The sequence below is a fragment of the Erythranthe guttata genome, chromosome 10, assembly GCF_056151865.1.
Source record: "Erythranthe guttata isolate IM_541 chromosome 10, IM_541, whole genome shotgun sequence".
NCBI lineage: Eukaryota > Viridiplantae > Streptophyta > Magnoliopsida > Lamiales > Phrymaceae > Erythranthe > Erythranthe guttata.
The window spans coordinates 18,020,541-18,039,210 of record NC_142542.1 but is presented as its reverse complement, the minus strand read 5'-3'; the positions used below and the strand labels follow the sequence as shown (position 1 = coordinate 18,039,210).

Here is an 18,670-nt window from a genome sequence, read left to right as displayed (position 1 = left end):
TACCCCGAAGAGAAGCCTCTTAAATGTAGGTGGCATTGGTAGTAATAGTTTATGTTAGTAGACTTTCACGATTGCTAATATGAACCATCATAGCATATATAAGCAATTTCTTAAACAATGTGCATGGGCACAATCATTCTATCGAGGCATTTTTCGTCGAATATTTCCGAGGTTCTGTGTAAGATGGAAACAAAGTAAGATCAACAAAATTTTGGTAATCACGGATAGGTCGAGTGTTGTTCCGTGATTTAGCGTAATCACACGGATAGGTTTTCGTAATTTAACCTATATCTTAGCCCCAAAATCACTTCTTTTCATTCAAATCATAATCCTAAAATATGTAGTATGATAAAAAAAAAATGTATGCTACTCATCATATATAGCAAACAAGCTGCATATCCACCAAAATCTACTTCAAGGGAAATTTTGAAAAAAAAAACAAAGAAAAAAGAAATTTAACATCTATGACCACTTCACATATTTGAACAGAAAAAACTACCGGATTTTAGCCCTACGGTCGTGCAACGGGTGTTAAGCGCCTTGGTTTCATTGGGACAACGGCTGTAGGCGAGGTTGCAAATATCTATATCTACATCGGTTTGATTGTAATTATTATACATTCTGAGGGCTTGTACGTAATCCTCCGACAATCGACCGGTCTTTTCATAACGGTTCTGAACCTCTTCGTAATGGTATCTGCATCCGATTAAGCTAGGTCCGGTACAGCTGATTTCCCATGGACCACAGTACCGCGTTTGATTAGAGTTCATCATCGTCATGCACCATAAATAAAACTTCACCGCCCTTCTCGTAGCTAATTCCGCCGGCGGAAGTTGATTTTTGGCTACTTCCGGCGGTTTATCGGCGGCGGCAAAGAGTGTGAAGACCAAAATTGCGGCAGCGAGAACTGACCAGATTAAATTCCTTGCACTGCTGGTTGCCATGGATTTGAATATCGATTTTGCTTGTAGTTGTTTGTATTCTGTGTTTGTGTGCGTATGTAAATATTCTCTCTCTCTCTATACTTTACTTTAATTTGGACTCTATAAAAGAATTCCAATTAGATTAGAAAACCTTTCAACTCTTCTTTTCTTTTAAAGAAAAAAAAGACGTTTTTCCGCCCACAAAAACGCTTTCCACCCACAAATTGCAATGTACACTGATACGGAAAAGACGATACGGGGAAACGGGAAAACGAATACGGAGAAACGGCATGTTCCAAAAATAGAGATACGGGAATTTGGGGAAATGTGTAAATATTAAAAATAGGTATCTTTACAAATAAGCCCATCAATGGATACTTATTCATAAAGAGATCAAGACAATAAACTCCTTTACAAATAAGTCCACATATGGTCCAGATTTTTGTAAAAAACTAAAATAATCCTATACTTTAATATGTTCCAATTTCATCCTTAATTTAATTTAACCTCGATTTGACCCCAAATTTCACAAATTATTCAATTTTGACCCAAACACACATTTTTATGGACAAATTTGTCCGTCACCGCCGTTGACTGCCGGTCTTCGGCGTTGACTTTTTTTTTTTTTCCTCCTGATTTTTCCGCTACCGGTTTCCGGCGTTGACTTTTTCGATTTTTTTTCTTTAACATTATTTTTTCGTTTAAACATCAATATTGCTGTGATTGACAGTAATATTAACTATATTACTGTTAAACACAGTAAAATTAACTATACTACAGTTTAGCACAGTAATATTGTTATATTAATCTCTAGTACAGTAATATTAAAACAACAAAACTCATTATTATTGTGTAATAGAGTAATATTACTATGTTGACCGTTCAACAAATGTAAATATAATAAAAAGGCAAAAGAATTAATATTATTGTGAGTGACAGTAATATTACTATAACAACAGTAATATTACCGTCAACCACAGTAATGTTACAATAATAGACAATAATATTATTTACGTTACTCCGTGAATAACTCAAACAAACAAAAAAATCCAAACAAAGTAATAATATTGATGTGGTGGACACAATATTACTATAACAATAGTAATATTACCGTCAACCACAGTAATATTATTGTATTTACAGTAATATTACAATAATAGATAGTAATATTATTACGCTACTCCGTAAATAACTCAAACTAAACAAAAAACCCAAAAAATAATAATATTGATGTTGTTGACAGTAATATTATTGTGTTTACAGTTATTTTACTGTCGACGACAGTAATATAATTACGTTGTCTTGTCAACAAATCAAACAAAATAAAAATAAATAACGAAAAGTAAAAAATAATAATATTACGTTAATTTAATGTCAACGGCAGAACAATTACATAAATGTATTGTCAACGGCAGTACAACTACGTTAATTAACTGTCATTGACAGTATAATTACGTTAATTTACTGTCAGTGACAGCACAATTACGGTCAACGTTTAGCGGCGGATTTAAAAAAAAAACACTAAAAACTAAAAAAACACTAAAAAAAATCAACGCCGGAATCCGGCGGCGCAAAAAAACAGACCAGAAAAAAAAAATTAACGTCGGAAACCGGCGAAAAAATCCGGAAGAAAAAAAAAAATAAATAAATAAATAAAATCGAAGAGTCAACGCCGGAATCCGGCGGCAAAATTTTTTTTTTTGAAAAAAAAAAGTCAAAATTGAATTTTTGTGATCAAAATTGGATTTTTGTGGACAAAATTGATTAAATTTGAGTTACAATTAAGAATTGGGTATAAAGGATTGATGGTAATATTGTCATATACATGAATGTTTCCTTTATTTATAATAAATATTAAAGAGATAGGCTTATAAAACCCCTTAAAAATATAGTCGTGTAGTTATATATATTCTATATAAACATATATGTGTTTTTATTTATAAATAAATTATTTTTATATATTTTTATACAAACATATTCAAAATAAATTTTACTATCAACTATTAATTTGCAATTGATCATTAAATCATATATTGCTATTCAAACATGTTTTTAACTTTTTAGAAATTGCATAATGATCTGTAAGGTGTCAGGTAGATGTTTTTGAGTTTCCGAAACGCTGAAACGTTGAGAAGTTGAAGTTTTCGTGCATATAGACAATTTTTTTTTTTACTTTTTTTAAAAGCAAACAAAAGTAATTGGCCTAAACGATTTTTCGATTTGGGGGAACTGGTTGAATAATACTTCAAAATGAAGAAACTTTCAAAGAAAAATCACCTTGATATGAATTTATATACTTTTATTGTTACAAAACGAATTGATAGAAAATACAATTGTGCAACATTAAACATCATTTTTTTTTAAATCAATACGTCTAGGTGTAACATCTCATTTTTTGAATACTTGTAAAATTGAACTTGTGATAAATCAAATACATACTCGAAAATCATGTTGAATAATACTTTATTTTTAAATAATTGTCCAATGAGCACATAATTCGATCAATAAAATTAATTCATATATTTGGTTACATAATTTAGACGGAAAATTTGATGATGATTGCAGGTGGTATAGTTTAAATAAAAATTTAATTCGGATTCTAATAATTGGAAAAAAAAACCAGCATAACCCATAACCCAAATTAGTGGAATCCATATCGACTGATCCGCTCAAAATTTAATCTCATTTTTGAATGTGCTATAAATATATAATGCGAGCAGTGTTTAACATACCATTTCGTGTAAATAACAAACACATATTCTTCTATTAAAAAAAACGAATACATAGATTCACATGCTTCAACCAAGCAAAACTACGATTTGAATAACGAAAGAAAACAATAATAATAATAATAATAATAATAATAATAATAATAATAATATTAATATTAATATGAACAAAAAAGAAATTTAACACCTATTTATTTTTGTTTCAAGAAACTAAAAAGTAATTAAAAAAAACAATAAAAATCACTACCGGTCAATCTTATCTCGGTGGACGTGCAACGGGTTCTGAGCGCCATGGTTTTATTGGGACATTGTGTGAAGTCGAGGTTGCAAATATCGATATCTACATCGGTTTGATTGTAATTATGAAATATTCTGAGGGCTTCTACGTACTCCTCCGGTAACCAACCGGTCTTCCAGTAACGGTTCTGAATATCTCCATGAGATAATTTACAGCCCAGTAAACATGGGCTCTCCATTGGATTACACGTGTCCAAGTACGTGTAATTATAGCTAGTCGCCATGCACCATAAATGAAACTTCACCCTGCTCGTAACTAATGCCGGTGGTTGTTGAGTGTCCGATACATCTGGCGGTTGATCGGCGGCGGCGGCGGAAGCGGCAAAGAGTGCGAACACCAAAATTAAGGCGGCGAGAATTGACCAGAACAAATTGCTTGCCCTTTTCGTTGCCATGGATTTGTCTACCGATTTGTGTGCGTGTGTGAAATTGTGAATACTCTCTCTCTCTATATATTATATATAGCAAAATTTTAATTTAATTTGGACTCTGTCAAATAATCCCAATTAGATTAGGAAACTAATTACTTCACGAGTTTTTTTTTTTCTTTTGGCTCTTGGGCCCATTTGTTTTTTTCTTTCTTTTCGGACCAAATTAGGTTTGTGTTGGACAACAGCGGGATTAAATTATGTATTATTTGGGGGATTGAATTGAAAATTTTGAGAACTTTATTTTAGAACTTATTAAAATTATGGGGTGAATTTATAATTTTCTAAACTTCTGGCTTAGAGGGTATTTGAGTCTTTTCGTGTCAAAAAACACACCCCCAATAATGGAATTGCAAATGTATTTCATTTTTCTCTTTTGCTTGTTGAATTGTATTGGATTATTTGATGGTGTGGGGAATCTTTTAGTGGTTTTATGTGTGTGGTGGAATTGAGAAATCTGGTTTTCGGTTGATTTGGATAGATGGCGTTTTAGGAAATATTGGGGATTGAATTGAAAATTTTGAAAACTTTATTTTGGGCCTTATAGAAATTATGGGGTGAATTTATAATTTGTGAGTTAGAGGCTATTTGAGTCTTTTCGTGTCAAAAACACACCCCCAATAATGAAATTGCAAATGCATTTTATTTTTGGATTTGATTGAATTTCAGTTTTTGTTTGTTTAATGGTACTAGATTATTTGATATTAAGATATATTGGTACCATAAATTTTGGGATATGATTAGATATTAATATACATTGTATTATATTGTGGGATTTGATTAGCATGTAATTTAGAGATTTGATTTTATTATAATTAGGTTTTCCTTGTTTCGTTTTATTCTTTTGTATATAAATACCCATGCCTCTATTGAGAATGTTCATTGTGTATTAGTTTTGACAGTACTAACCCATCGCGTACCTTTGGGTCAAGGACCCAGTAGTTTGCTCGTGATCGGAATTTGCAGGGCCGGTTTTGAGGGGAGGCGAAGTAGGCGGTCGCCTAGAGCCCCGGGTTTTTTTAAGAATTTAGGGCCCCCAAATTCTTTTATACCCTTTATATATATTAGCATTTATCCAAAAAAAAATTCTTATATTATATTATATATATATAATTATTAAGAACCCAAATTCATTAATAGATATAAATCAAAGATTATTACTTGTATCTATTATTCTTCTAATTATGGGGCCCCTAATTATTAAATTTACAATGTATTAGTTATTTATTTATATGTATATTCACTAGTTTTAGTGCTAGTTCATGTAAATTATCCTTAAAAAAAATCGCGGTCGCTGCCCCGAACCCCTGCAAACTTTAATTCCACTATATTACAAATTTTATAGTCTTAATTGTCATTGGCTATATACCTTACAAAAATGAGTTAACATCGAGTTTATCAAGTTTTAAGAAAACAAATGAGTTTTATTTTAAATTTTAGAAGGGCCCCATTTTTTTTGCCGTCTTCAAATCTCGCCTGGGGCCCCCAAAATCTCAGGAACCGCCCTAGGAATTTGGATCAGTCAAAAGCAAAGAAATCCAGAGCAACACCTTAAAGCATATACATATACATATACATAACATAAATCTCCGGAAATCTCTATTTTCGGGGATTTTTTATATGATCTAGGCATGTCGTGATTTGAGTGGACTGATTGGATAATATTTGCAAAATATAGATACTTTCTAGCAAAATTTGGGGGATAAAAGCAAAAAACTATATACACGAATAAAAAATACAAATTTGGAATATGGGACATTAATTTGTTTCAAATAAAAAACACGTTCAACATAGTATCAGAGCCTGCAGCCAAAATGAAGTCATTCAATCATTCAACAAATTTTAAAACTGGACTAATGATAAATCAAATAAATAATCGAAAACCATGTTACATAATAATTTATTTTTAAATAATTATTGAATGAACACATAATTCGATCAATAAAGACAAAGATATCACACGAGTTCATATTGTCTAATAAAATGAAATCTAATAAATAACATAAAATAATAATAACATTACCACTTCACATGCTTCAACAAAAAAAACTATCGAATCTTCTGTCAATGGACGTGCAACGGGGCTTAAGCGCCTTGATTCGATCGGGGCAGCGTCTGCGGGCAAGTCTGCAAATATCGATATCTACATCGGTTTGATTGTAATTATGAAATATTCTGAGGGCTTCCATGTAATCCTCCGGTAACCAACCAGTCTTCTCGTAACGGTACTGAATCTCGTCATAAGATAACGTGCAGCCCAGTAAACAAGAGTTTTCCAATTGATTACAACTCGCGTATGTGTAATTACAGAGTAAACTGCAAAAAAACCCCTGTGTAATCTCTAAATAGCGAAAACCCCCCTATGATAAATAAACTAATAAAAACCCCCATTTGAAATTATTTAAATAGCACACTCGGCCCATTTATCATTTGAGTGTTGACTTCATATAAAAAGACACAAATACCACCGGGATTTTGCAATTAATAAATTCTTATATTTTTTAAATATTTTAATTATTTTATTTTTGTTATATCTTAATTATAAAGGTACAATGGGGTCTTTAATTTATTTTTGTTTTTATTATCACATAGTTTTTGTATATATTTTAAATTATCGCTACATCAAAAGAAAATTTAAATTCCGTAATTATATATTTAAAAAAACTTATACTTAATTTGATTAACAAATTTTTAATAATTTTTAAATTTAATTATTTAATATTTTTTAACAATATTTTAATTTCTAAACAATTAAATTAAAAGGAAAATATATATACATATAATATATATACATATAAATACATTTTTAGGGACAGTTTCGTCATTTCACGTCCAAAAACCTACTACCAGTCGCGCAATCCGCGAGTGAGCCACACTTACGACTAAATTTCATAGGGGAGTTTTTGCTAGTTTATTTATCACATGGGGTTTTTGCTATTTGGAGATTACACAGGGGTATTTTTTGTACTTTACTCTGTAATTATATCTACTCTGCCGTGCAGAATAAATGAAACTTCACCCTACTCGTATCTAATTCCGGCGGTCGTTGAGTGTCGGCTACTTCCAGCGGCTGATCGTCGGCGGCGGCGGCAAAGAGTGCAACACCAAAATTGGGGCGGCGAGAATTGACCGAAATAAATTGGTTGCCCTGCTCGTTGCCATGGCTTTGTACTTAGATATACTTGTATTCTGTGTTTGTACATACTCTCTCTCTCTCTCCCCTTTTATATATATATATATATATATATATATATGGCAGAATTTTACTTTAATTTGGACTCTGAGAAAGAATCACAGTTAGATTAGAAAACCTTTCACTAACGCGAAGGGGAAACTAAAAATCTCACGAAAAAAATATTGAGCTTTGGCTCTTGGGCCCATCACATGCATATGTACACCTACGTCCCATAGATATGTTAAAATAACTTTAAGATCCTTGTTTTTTTAGGGGTAAAGTGCAAATTATTAAAATTTTTTGGGGGCGAAGTGCAATTTGGCCATAATGTAATTATTGTCTTACTTAATCGAAAGTGCAATTTAGTAATTTACTCTAAATCTTCGACCACAAATAACGCCGTTCGACATCAGTCAAGGACACGTGGCCAACTGCCGTTCATCTTCCCCAGTTTCCTCTCCGCAAAACTCTACCGGCCAAAATCACAGTCCCCCCAACAAATTTCCTTTTCCAAAATGTAACTTCCACTAAAAACCTCTTCAAATCTCCCCCAATTTCACCTGAGTAAAACATCAAATCTCCCCCAATTTCACCTGAGAAAAACGAAAAACCATGCCGCTCTCAACTCCGTTTCTAGTTTCTTCACTCCTCCTTCTGTTACTGCACACGGCGTCGCATCAAGCAATCGCCGACGGCGACATACTTTTGCCTCCCAAAATGACTCACCCCGCCGAATATAGAATTGAAAGCAGTGACGGTTGCTTCAAATGGTAATTTATTTTTCTGTTCTTTTTTTTTTTGCCCTTTTAATTTAATTTATGATATATTTTCTCAAGTATCGCGACGTTGATAATTTATTTGTTATACAGTTAAACCTCTACAATTTAATAGACCAGCAAAATTCTATTAATTTAGCGAAATATTAAATTATTGAACGTTTTTATCGAGTCTAGAACCTGAGAGAAATTATTATTTAAGTGAGGTTATTAATTTATTGAGGTTTTACTGTATATCTAGGTCATGGGACGATCATGATTTGTTATCGGTGTTGCCGGAGTATAATTCCAGTAGCCAGCATTGTTCGACTAGTGCTCGATTAAAGTCTATTGCTCCTTACAATGGACGAAAGGAGACAATTGTTTATGCAACTGATTCACACACCGGAACGGTGGTTCGTTACCGTGTTTATGTCGATGCAATATCGAGGATTCAAATATTCAACAACCCTCCCAAGCTTGATGTTGATGGTCTTGCTACTCTAAGGGTCCGCGCCTTTGATAGTGAAGGTATATTTAGTTTCTTTTTTTTGCAAATTTTTTTTTCTTTATGATTTAATTTTCCTGCGAGGCGTCAAAATTTCGAGGATTGTTTACTTTTTGTTCTCTTCTGCTCTGGTTTTTTTCTATGTCAATTCTCTGTATTCTGATGGAAAGAGTGGTTAGTCATTCTATGTTGTATGAAGGTTTGCATATTTTTATTTCGTGTATTGGCTTATGTGTTTTTTTTTCCCTCCTTGTGGCTACAGATAATGTCTTTTCCTCCTCGGTGGGCCTGCGATTCATGTGGCAAATGATGCCCGAAACTCACGGATTGCCTCGTAACCTCGTCCATGTACCTCTAAAGGACTCTCCGTTGAATGATTATGGTGGCTTCTTCCGTGATTTGGATATCCAAGTAAATCTTGAAGAGAGTGGTGTTTTTTCGGATTTGTGTGTTGTGAAAGGCACTGAAATTGGCGTTTCGATTGTCTCTGTCAGTTTACTAGAATCATCTTCCCGGGACTTGAAAGACGAGATTACTTTGACAGTTGCAGAGGCAATGTCTCTCGATCCTCCATCACCCGTGTATGTCCTCATCGGCGCAGTTGTCCGTTATACCCTTAAATCCATCCGTAGTGATACGCCACGTGTCGTGAGCCTACCATCTCCATTCCATCACTGGTCGGCCTCGAACTCTTCGGTTGCTGAGGTGGACGGAGAAACGGGTACAGCTCGTGCGTTGGGCTTGGGAGCAACACAAGTTGTTGTTCGAGACACCCGAATTCTCGGACAGATGCAGATATCATCTCTCCATATTGTCTTGCCCGATAGTTTGTTGCTATTTCTGAGGCCACTCTATCTTTGTGGTGACTGTAATATTCCCGCAGCGTCGCGTTGGTATTTAGTGGCTGGCCAACAATATATCATTCATTTAAAGGCTTTATCGTCGACAGAAACGGGTACGCATGAGGTTTTTATAACAGCGAACGACGAGATTGTGATTGATCTGGATCATTGGGGGCAGTTTTTCTGCAATATTCTCCCGGTTTCTGTTAGAGTTGCTAATAAGAACAAGTACAGACTACTAATTGCATATTCATCTGGATCGGAAAAGCTTATAGCGACTTTGGCTTACCGCACTGGGCATGGTATTAAGAAAGAAGTTCTCAAGGTTTCTCAAGAATTCACGGTTTGTGATCAAATTGAGTTCGTTAAGGAACGAGCGGGTAACCGTTTTAACAGAATTCTCCTCCCGTGGGTCCCGGGTGTCTACCAAGAGTTTCAGCTAAAAGCAAACGGAGGTTGTGCTGTGTTTTCCAGCCACTATAAATGGCTATCTTTAGACGCAGCGGTTGTGTCTGTATCTGCCTCGGGCATTGTTCGGGCAAGAAAGCCCGGAAATGCAACTATTAGAGTAGTGTCGATTTTCGATCCATTGAATTATGATGAGATGGTTATTGAAGTTTCTGTCCCTTCTTCGTTGGTCATTCTGCCTATCTTTCCCGTGGAGGTGCCTGTCGGGTCACATCTTCAAGCTTCTGTGACATTGAGAGCATCGAGCGGCGCGTATTTCCATGCATGTGATGCTTTCGGGTCATATATAAGATGGAAAACCGAGAGCGAGTCTTTCGTAATTGTCAACGCAACTCTGAGATTATTGGCTGTTCGACTCAATTCCTCCTCGTCGTCCGGCCCGGCTTGCGCATCGACTCTCATTTACCCATCGGGTCCCGGCCGCACCATCGTGCATGCAACGTTAAATAGAGAGAATCGACCCTCGGAATCTAATGTCTTGAATGTTTCCTTACGTGTTGCTGCATATTCACCGCTTACTATACACCAGGCGAGCGACGGGAACCGTTTTGGTGGTTACTGGTTCGATACGGCTCGTATTGGATCTTGGAACGAGCTGGGGAGATCGGATGATGTCAATCTCGCACTCGGAACGTACTTGGATGTAATGCTTTCTGGAGGACCAGAGAGGTGGGGCGAGGATGTCGAGTTCGTTGAAACTGTCGATGTAATCGACGAGGGGAAAACTTATGCGAAAAGTAGAATTTTCCTGGATCGTATATCGACCGTTAACGGTAATTTATACCGAATAGGATGCAAAAGTCTGGAGCCGTTCTCGGTTATTTTCAGAAGGGGAAACCTAATAGGCGAAGCGCATCGCTTTACAGCTGTATCCGAAGCTGAAATGGTGATTATATGTAGCTGCCCATCTTATATTCTAATAATACCTGATGAAGAATTGAATGCTCATCCAGTTATACGGTCTGCAAGGGGGGCTGAAAGAACGGTTACAGTAGCCAACGGACGCGAAATTCGAATGTCGGCTGTTGGAATCTGTAATTTCGATATAGCTTTCGCGAATTCGTCTTCGTTTATTTTAAGGTGGGAATTAAGTGGATGCGAAGGGCTGGCGGTTTTCGATGATTCGAAAGGGTATTCGAGCTGGGAAAGGTTTTTGAAATTGCAAAATACATCCGGACGGTGCACCGTGCGCTCCACTATCGTCGGCTTCAATGATTCTCTAAGCAATCCCGATTTGTCTATGGTGCTCGGGAGTTACGTAGATCTAACGGCTGCAATCCAGCTGCAGCTTGTTTCGCCGATTAGAGTGAGTCCGGAATTCAGCTTGTTGTTTTTCAGTCCCGTAGCTAGGTTGAATATCTCGATTATCGGAGGAAGCTGTTACTTTGACAGATTGGTTAACGATACTGAAATTGTGGAAATACATGCTTGTGATGACTGTTCGCAACTAACATTGGCTCCTAAAAGTGTGGGTTCTGCACTTGTGACAGTTCGCGATATCGGACTCGTTCATCCTCTTTCTGCATCTTCCACCGTCCAAGTTGCAGAAATGGATTGGATTAAGATTTTAACGGGAGGAGGACACATACGCATTATGGAGGGAAGTTTCGAGTCTGTAAATGTTTCGGTTGGGGTTGATGATGGGCGTGTTTTCGACCCGTCTCAGTACGTTTACATGGGGATTCGTGTCGATATCGAGGAAAATATAGTTGAGGTTGTCGACGACTATGATTTTTCGATTTTGTCAGAGAGATACGTACGTGGGCAAAATTTGGTATTACAAGCTACGCATGTTGGGGTGACGACCATATATCTTAGTGCTACCAAACATTCTGGTAAAATACTGAGTCAACCGGTTATGGTGGAAGTATATTCTCCACCAAGATTACATCCCAGTGATATATTACTTGTACCAGGCTCGTGATATTCGGTATTCCAGAACGGATGATCAGATGGCCGAAATTCACAAGTTTTCGGGTCACCTGGAAACTGTGTACCTTAATTGCCACAACGAATGGTGATAGTGACATCATACCGATGTATTGGATGTACCTCTTATGAGCTTCTGGATCGGAATTGACGGAATTTGAAAATTTCATTCTGATTTCCACCCCTAGGCAGAATTGCCCCTCAGATAATACAATTTGACTTACTTATAAAGAATCCAAATTAGGGCGTTGTCGCTTCAAATTGGTCGAGTGTGTTATTTAAAAAAGTTTGTAGGGGAATTTCAGTGAGATTTTATTTCACAGAGACTTTTTTTGCAATTGGAGATTTCACAACGATACTATTTGCAACAAACTCCTTTTCTCATTAACTTAACTTGATTTTGAAGTAAAATTAGCTACTTTATGTTCTCTTTTTTTTCAAGAAAAAAAAAAACCTAATAAAAAAGAAAATAAAAAATTCAAAATCTATAGGCGAATTCGGAAATACTGATATCTACTTGGGTTTGATTGTAATTATAATATATTCTGAGGGCTTCAATGTAATCCTCCGACAGTCGACCGGTCCTATCGTAATTCTCACCGACAAATCCAAAAGAGAGTCTGCATACATCGTTCCAAAGTATCTCCTCCCACCTCGCTTCTTCCACCTTACCGCCATCGCGCCTCCTCATGCATGTTACGTGTGTCTCCACGTTCCTAGCGCTCCGTTTCGTCCCTTTTTCCGCCGGCGGTTCGTCGCTCGCTACCAATTCCGACGACTTATTGTTGGCTATTTCCGGCGGTTGATCGCCGGCGGCAGAGGATGTTAACACCAAAATTGTGGCGGCGATGACGGCGATAATTGACCAGAAAAGTAAATTGCTCGGTCTGCTGGTGGCCATTAGAATTAATGTGTTTTTTCTCTTATTTCTTTTGTTCGTAGAATGTGTTTGTGTTTGTGTGTAATACATAATAGGGTATACATATATATATATATATATATATATATATATATATATATATATATATATATATATATATATATATATATATATATATATATATATATATATATATATATATATATATATATATAATTTTATTTTAGTTTTTGTTCTTATTGTTTATTTATTAAAGAGGTAGTATTGGTTTAGGATACCCATCTTTATAGGATTTTAGTTAGTTAGGATTGTCTAGCATTAAATTATCGTCCCACAAAATTAGGACTGTGCTAGTTATTAGGGAAAATTGCATATCACCCATGTAAATTTCTAATTTTCGCACTTTACTTCCTCAATTTTTTTAAAAGTATATGTGCCTCTTCAAAATATTATTCTTGTTACACAAATGCCCCGATAGTAAAATTCCAACGCATTATTCATCGGAATTGAGTATTTTTGTTACATGTTGCCCCTTTAAATGTTATTTTTATTGCATGTTACCCCTTCAAAACATTATTTTTTTGCAAATTTCCCCTTTAAAATGTTATTGTTGTTGCACAATGCCCTCTCAAAATTGAGTTATGAGACAAAGTGCAATCAATATAATATTTCGAATGGGAATATCTATTCTTTCAATTTTTAGGGAGAAAAGTGTGAAAAACAGAAATTTATAGGGGGCAAAGTGCATTTTGTCCTAGTTATTATTTTCTATTTTAAATTTGTAATCCCGTATCGAATTGAAAAACCATTTATCTGATTTTCCAACAATTTGGACTCAAAAGAATCCCAATTTGATTAAAGTCCATTCAACTCACCAGAGTACTATCATGTGAAAGAAAAGCAGAAAAGCTGAATTTAGTTAATTACGTAATTTCTCGTGCATAAAAAAAAAAAAGTTTAAATCATGTGTACGCTCTTAATCAACTAATACACTCTCCAAACTAAGTCCAGACAACTCCTCTCCCCCATTGACAAGCATCTTCAAACCATCTTTCAACGCCGGTATCCCTTCATCAAGAACAGCACAAACCGGAAAAATCGGAACACCCGTAACCCTCCTCCTCAACTCCTCGTACACCTCATCGCACCCCGCCTCATCAATCTTATTCGCCACCACCAAACAAGGCCTACTCGATAGCCCCTCACTATAAAACTCCAGCTCCACCATCAAATCCCTCAGCTGCTCCCATGGCGGCACACCCTTTCTGCCACCTGTCCCTGCAGACAAATCCACCACATAAGCCAACACTTTTGTCCGCTCAATGTGCCGTAAAAAAGCATGCCCGAGTCCTCGATTTTCGTGGGCCCCCTTTATCAGCCCCGGTATATCAGCCACCGTAATCGAAAGGTCGTCGTAGTTTAAGTTTCCTAAATTAGGCCTTAGTGTAGTGAAGGCATAATGCCCCACTATAGGTTTAGCTCTTGATAGTGCACCGAGAAGAGTGCTTTTGCCTGCATTCGGAATTCCTACAAGGCCCACGTCAGCAATACTCTTGAGCTCCAATAAGAGAATGGTTTCAGTACCGGGCGTGCCTATATTAGGCGCCACGTCATCATCGGATAACTCTTTGTTGTCCCCATTTGTGTTGCTGTCTTTGTGGGCCCGATATACTTTTTCAGATTCCAAATTCCCTGAGCCACCTTCACCTCCTCGAGCAACGATTATTCTTTGGCCGGGTTCTGTTAGTTCAGCAATATTATATTGTATTTGCTCTTCTTCTTCTTCTTCTTCTTCTTCGTCGTCCGACTCTGGTTCGGAAATATCCGTTTTGCCATCAAAATTGTCCCATTCGCTAAACCCTTGTGCCTCACTGAACCAATTTGTTTCGGGTTTGTTTTGGGAATCTTCTGTTGGAGGAAATCGGTTTAAGGTCTGTTTAGTTGAAGGAGTGAGGCCCTCGTCTTTCTTCTCGATCTTGACGCTTGTTTTGTCAATAGGAGATTGTTGACAAGATTCTTCGGAAGAGAAATCGAGTGTGCCTGGAATATCCCATGGATCCAAGGGTCCAGAAGATTTCTTCTCGACTGTGGACGGAAGTTCGCCTTCTAGAAGGTGAAGAACAGTACCAACAGGTACTAGAACAATCTACACTTAAAAACAATGACAAATTATGGGCTAGAGAGAGAGAGATTGATGCTGAAATTCTTGTGAACGAAAAAGTGTAACCTTGTCAGCACCACGACTTCCGATCATATTCTTGGGGGCCCCATGCCCTCCTCTCTTTGCATTCTGGGAGAATGTAAAAACCATTAACCCAAGATTTCTTTTTTTAATTAAAGAAGCACAGATGAAATACATTCACATAAGCGAAAATCCTCAAAGCAGGGTAGCTTACAATATGGTGTTGCACACTGCTTAAATCCCAGACTGATGAGGAACATTCTAGAATGACGTCACCACCTCTTCCACCGTTCCCACCTGCATTGCACCGTTAATCAAAAAGGGTGACATAGCAAATCATAGTTTTTTAAGTTTGCTCCTTGATATATGTAAAGGTTAAACAAGTCGATAATTTGGTGCGTTGATCGACATATAATGGATGAAAAGGGTTCATTAGCTCAATCTGAAACAAAAGGAATAACAAAAAAATCCTATTTATCTTCTCATGAGCGTGTTCGAAGCTATTTATCTATTCAAAGACAATGTTGAAAACGTTGAAGCACTTGGGTTGTATTGTAATTTCAAATTTTTAAATTTATTTAATAAAAATCTAATCTTTTAGCATTTCGATAAAAGTGTCTGTTCCAGCAGCAAAAAACGCCGTGACGTTGCAATAAAACTGGAACCATGAATATTACTATAATACGTACAATATGAAACCTGAATATGCTCTTACAAACCCATGAGAAAAATAAAAAAATGAAGCTATTACTCATTTCCATTTTGTTTTTTATCTAGAAAAGATGACTCCAACACATTAAAGAAGCACCATGAAGGGGCTGAACACCAAATCAGTAAGGGAAAATCTGATGACTTCAAATCCAAGAATGATAATAAACAATAAATTTATTTAAGAAAAAAAAAAAAAAAAAGACATACCATCAGGTTTACCACGACGATCTGAACGGCTGCGGCGAAAGCTGGAACAACCATTTCCACCATCCCCTGCTTTAGCCCATAGCCTGATCCGATCTATCATTCTCCGCTCCTACACCAGAAAAAGAGAGGTTAGCATATATACAGAAAGACTAACAACTTATATCAGTGAAAACTAAATATGTAAAAAGGGAAGAAACGAAAACTTAGTACTGTATCTGAGGTGATGTAAATTCATAGCAAAGCACAAAATGCATACAAGAGGAGAGAGAAAGAGATAACTATTTTACCTGTAGTGGTGCCATTTTCGTTTTCTTGCAAGAAATGTCTGAATAAGAGCAGGATGTCAAAAGCCATTGCGATCTTGAGAATTTTGTTACAGCTTCCAAATATGTGACGGTGTTCCTGCTCCTTGACCACATCATTTTTCAATGTTTTGTCATTCGGGGAATCTCGATTGCTGAGTCACTACAAACAACGAAACAAGGTCTGAAAACAGGGCGTGCATTGGTCATTTTAAGATATATATGAACAATTGGAAAAAAAAATAGATTGCAATACAACTCTCAAGGGGAGCCAACAATACTAGACTAGTTAAAAAATTAAATATTTACGTAAACTATACATGAACATCATTCACACATTTCGTCGAACACTAAACATGCATTCAATATTCAGCCACGAGCTTAAACAAAGTACTCCAACCATCAACTTCCCAAATCATCTTCCAAATTTATATCATCAACATAGAATATTCTAGTCATCTTGAACAAGAACAACCAATAAACTGTCAGAAAAATCAAGAGCAGATCAAAGGAAAACTCACAACTAGTAGTTAAAACAAAATTCGCAGTTGGGCTAAACGGAAAGATCGCCGGCGATAGGGTCAAAATCGGTAACAAAGAAAGCTATGCTGATGGAAGACGCGGCAGCTCCTTCATGGAAATTATGGAGGTTTAAGAGTCGAGGTTTTTGTCCCTGTGGAAGAACAGTGTTGAAGATGAACGTATATATTATTTTGATGGTAAATTACAACTAACTCCCTGAGTTAAAGTGTAATTACAAAAAGAAGCTCCTTATGTTTTAGGAATCACATCTAGCGCCTCCGGTTTGTAAATTTCTTATATTCACCCCCACAAGAGGGTGTTGATGTCCGAATTGCAGGGGGTTGATCTAATTATGGAAACATGAGGGTTGTTTTCGTTAATAGACCTTATCACAGGGGGACGTTTGTAATTTACCCTATTTTGATTGACCAATTTAAGGTGGTGTTTGCAAAAACTTTTAAAAATAGATTATGCGTTTTTTTTTTTTTGCACATAATCTGTTTTTAGGTGTTTGCAAAACAAGTTTTTCTTAACATAAGCTGCATTAAACTATAATTTCAAAAGCACCTATGACCATGTATTTTCTAATTTAGTTGATTTATCAGTAAATTTGCAAACACCCCAAATTTTAGAAATAAACATTTAATTTCAACTTGACACATAATTACTAAGTTCTGTTTTTAAATAAGTTTTTGCAAACATCACCTATCACCTGATAAATCTAAGAATTTTGGATTTAATTTTGAAATTGTAAACAATTAGAATTTATTAATTTTCAAAGATTGCTTGACTGCTATCTTTTAAATCAATTGTTTGGGTTCAACATGCTTTTATTTATTTAAAACATTATTGATATAATATATCAAAATAAGTCACGAGCTAGGTAATATAATAATGCAATCAAGAATTAAATAATCTTTCTTTTTTGGCATAAGACTTATATAATCATGATTGTTGATTTTGATTTGAAAGTTGAAACTAATACAAAATCACAAACATCAAAATTTAATAAGCCAGACGAGTCAAACTGTACGTTCAATGATTTCTTAATCTTTATGCGATTTTAGTAATAACATTTAAAAAATAAAATATTGATAATTGCAAGTAAAGTTTAAAATAATGTTTATTCGATTGGTAGATATATATATTTCACTTTTATGGTCATGCATTAATCATGGCCTATCATCCTTCCCACCCCATTCCCATCACTCTTTTCTTTCACACCAATAAAATTGAATATCAACTTTAATTGTCCCGCAATAAATATCGTAATAATTGGAGCAAGTGAACATTCGTCAATTAATTTAGGTTCAAATTTTCTTTCAACAGTCGTTTGGTCGATTTTATTACACATACTAAAAAGAAAATTTAAATCTATCCTTTCTTAGGATATTTGTATATAGTTACAATTAGAGTTATTCGACATTGGAAATTTACATAAATATCTAACGAAGTTCGATTATATCCAACACTTAATCCCATCGAACCCTTAACTTTTATTAAAAATTTCAGTTTCCCATTGAACCACCCCGATAGGAAAATCGCATTGCAATGCTTGATTATGTTTTAATTTCATTTTAATTTTATTTTTCCCGAAATGAATTTGTGTTAGTTTAGTTTTTTAAGAAAAAAAAATCCTCATAACAGTTTTAAAGTTTTTCTCTCATCCAGATATAAAAGCATCTTCGGTAAAATAAACTAACATACTTTAATTGTCATATTATTCTTCTAAAATACATTTTTCAGCAACTTTAAACATGATTCGACTGCTACAGTTTATCTCATCTCATCTTAAAATATAAACAAACATTA

At 35.5% G+C, this 18,670-nt stretch overlaps 2 protein-coding genes across 3 annotated transcripts; one reads left to right on the top strand and one right to left on the bottom strand.

Annotated features, from left to right (window-relative positions):
• Positions 1 to 7,918: 7,918 nt before the first annotated feature.
• Positions 7,919 to 12,285, top strand: LOC105958126 (nuclear pore complex protein GP210). The gene is made up of 4 exons (XM_088824129.1): positions 7,919 to 8,112; positions 8,146 to 8,322; positions 8,570 to 8,838; positions 9,078 to 12,285. The coding sequence occupies exons 2-4, from the start codon at positions 8,165 to 8,167 to the stop codon at positions 12,047 to 12,049; spliced, it is 3,399 nt and encodes a 1,132-aa protein (XP_088680255.1). The 5' UTR covers positions 7,919 to 8,112; positions 8,146 to 8,164; the 3' UTR covers positions 12,050 to 12,285.
• A 1,546-nt stretch (positions 12,286 to 13,831) lies between these two features.
• LOC105958128 (GTP-binding protein Obg/CgtA) lies at positions 13,832 to 17,013 on the bottom strand. Of its 2 annotated transcripts, none has more exons than XM_012982128.2 (6): positions 16,858 to 17,013; positions 16,322 to 16,499; positions 16,035 to 16,143; positions 15,331 to 15,413; positions 15,162 to 15,224; positions 13,832 to 15,080 (listed from the first exon to the last, which is right to left on the bottom strand). In XM_012982128.2, the coding sequence occupies exons 2-6, from the start codon at positions 16,454 to 16,456 to the stop codon at positions 13,911 to 13,913; spliced, it is 1,560 nt and encodes a 519-aa protein (XP_012837582.2). In that variant the 5' UTR covers positions 16,457 to 16,499; positions 16,858 to 17,013; the 3' UTR covers positions 13,832 to 13,910. The 2 variants fall into 2 exon arrangements, with proteins under 2 accessions (XP_012837582.2, XP_088680370.1); XM_088824244.1 differs by having other exon boundaries at positions 16,322 to 16,502; positions 16,870 to 17,010.
• Positions 17,014 to 18,670: the final 1,657 nt, after the last annotated feature.

Bases quoted from the DNA above. Each gene is read 5' to 3' on its own strand.
- LOC105958126 (XM_088824129.1), top strand. From the start codon at position 8,165: ATGCCGCTCTCAACTCCGTTTCTAGTTTCTTCACTCCTCCTTCTGTTA. The intron at 8,323-8,569 runs GTAATTTATTTT...CTGTATATCTAG, and splicing joins AGTGACGGTTGCTTCAAATG to GTCATGGGACGATCATGATT. The intron at 8,839-9,077 runs GTATATTTAGTT...TTGTGGCTACAG, and splicing joins CCGCGCCTTTGATAGTGAAG to ATAATGTCTTTTCCTCCTCG.
- LOC105958128 (XM_012982128.2), bottom strand. From the start codon at position 16,456: ATGATGTGGTCAAGGAGCAGGAACACCGTCACATATTTGGAAGCTGTA. The intron at 15,414-16,034 runs GTATGTCTTTTT...GGTGCAATGCAG, and splicing joins TCGTCGTGGTAAACCTGATG to GTGGGAACGGTGGAAGAGGT. The intron at 15,225-15,330 runs GTAAGCTACCCT...ACATTCTCCCAG, and splicing joins GCAGTGTGCAACACCATATT to AATGCAAAGAGAGGAGGGCA.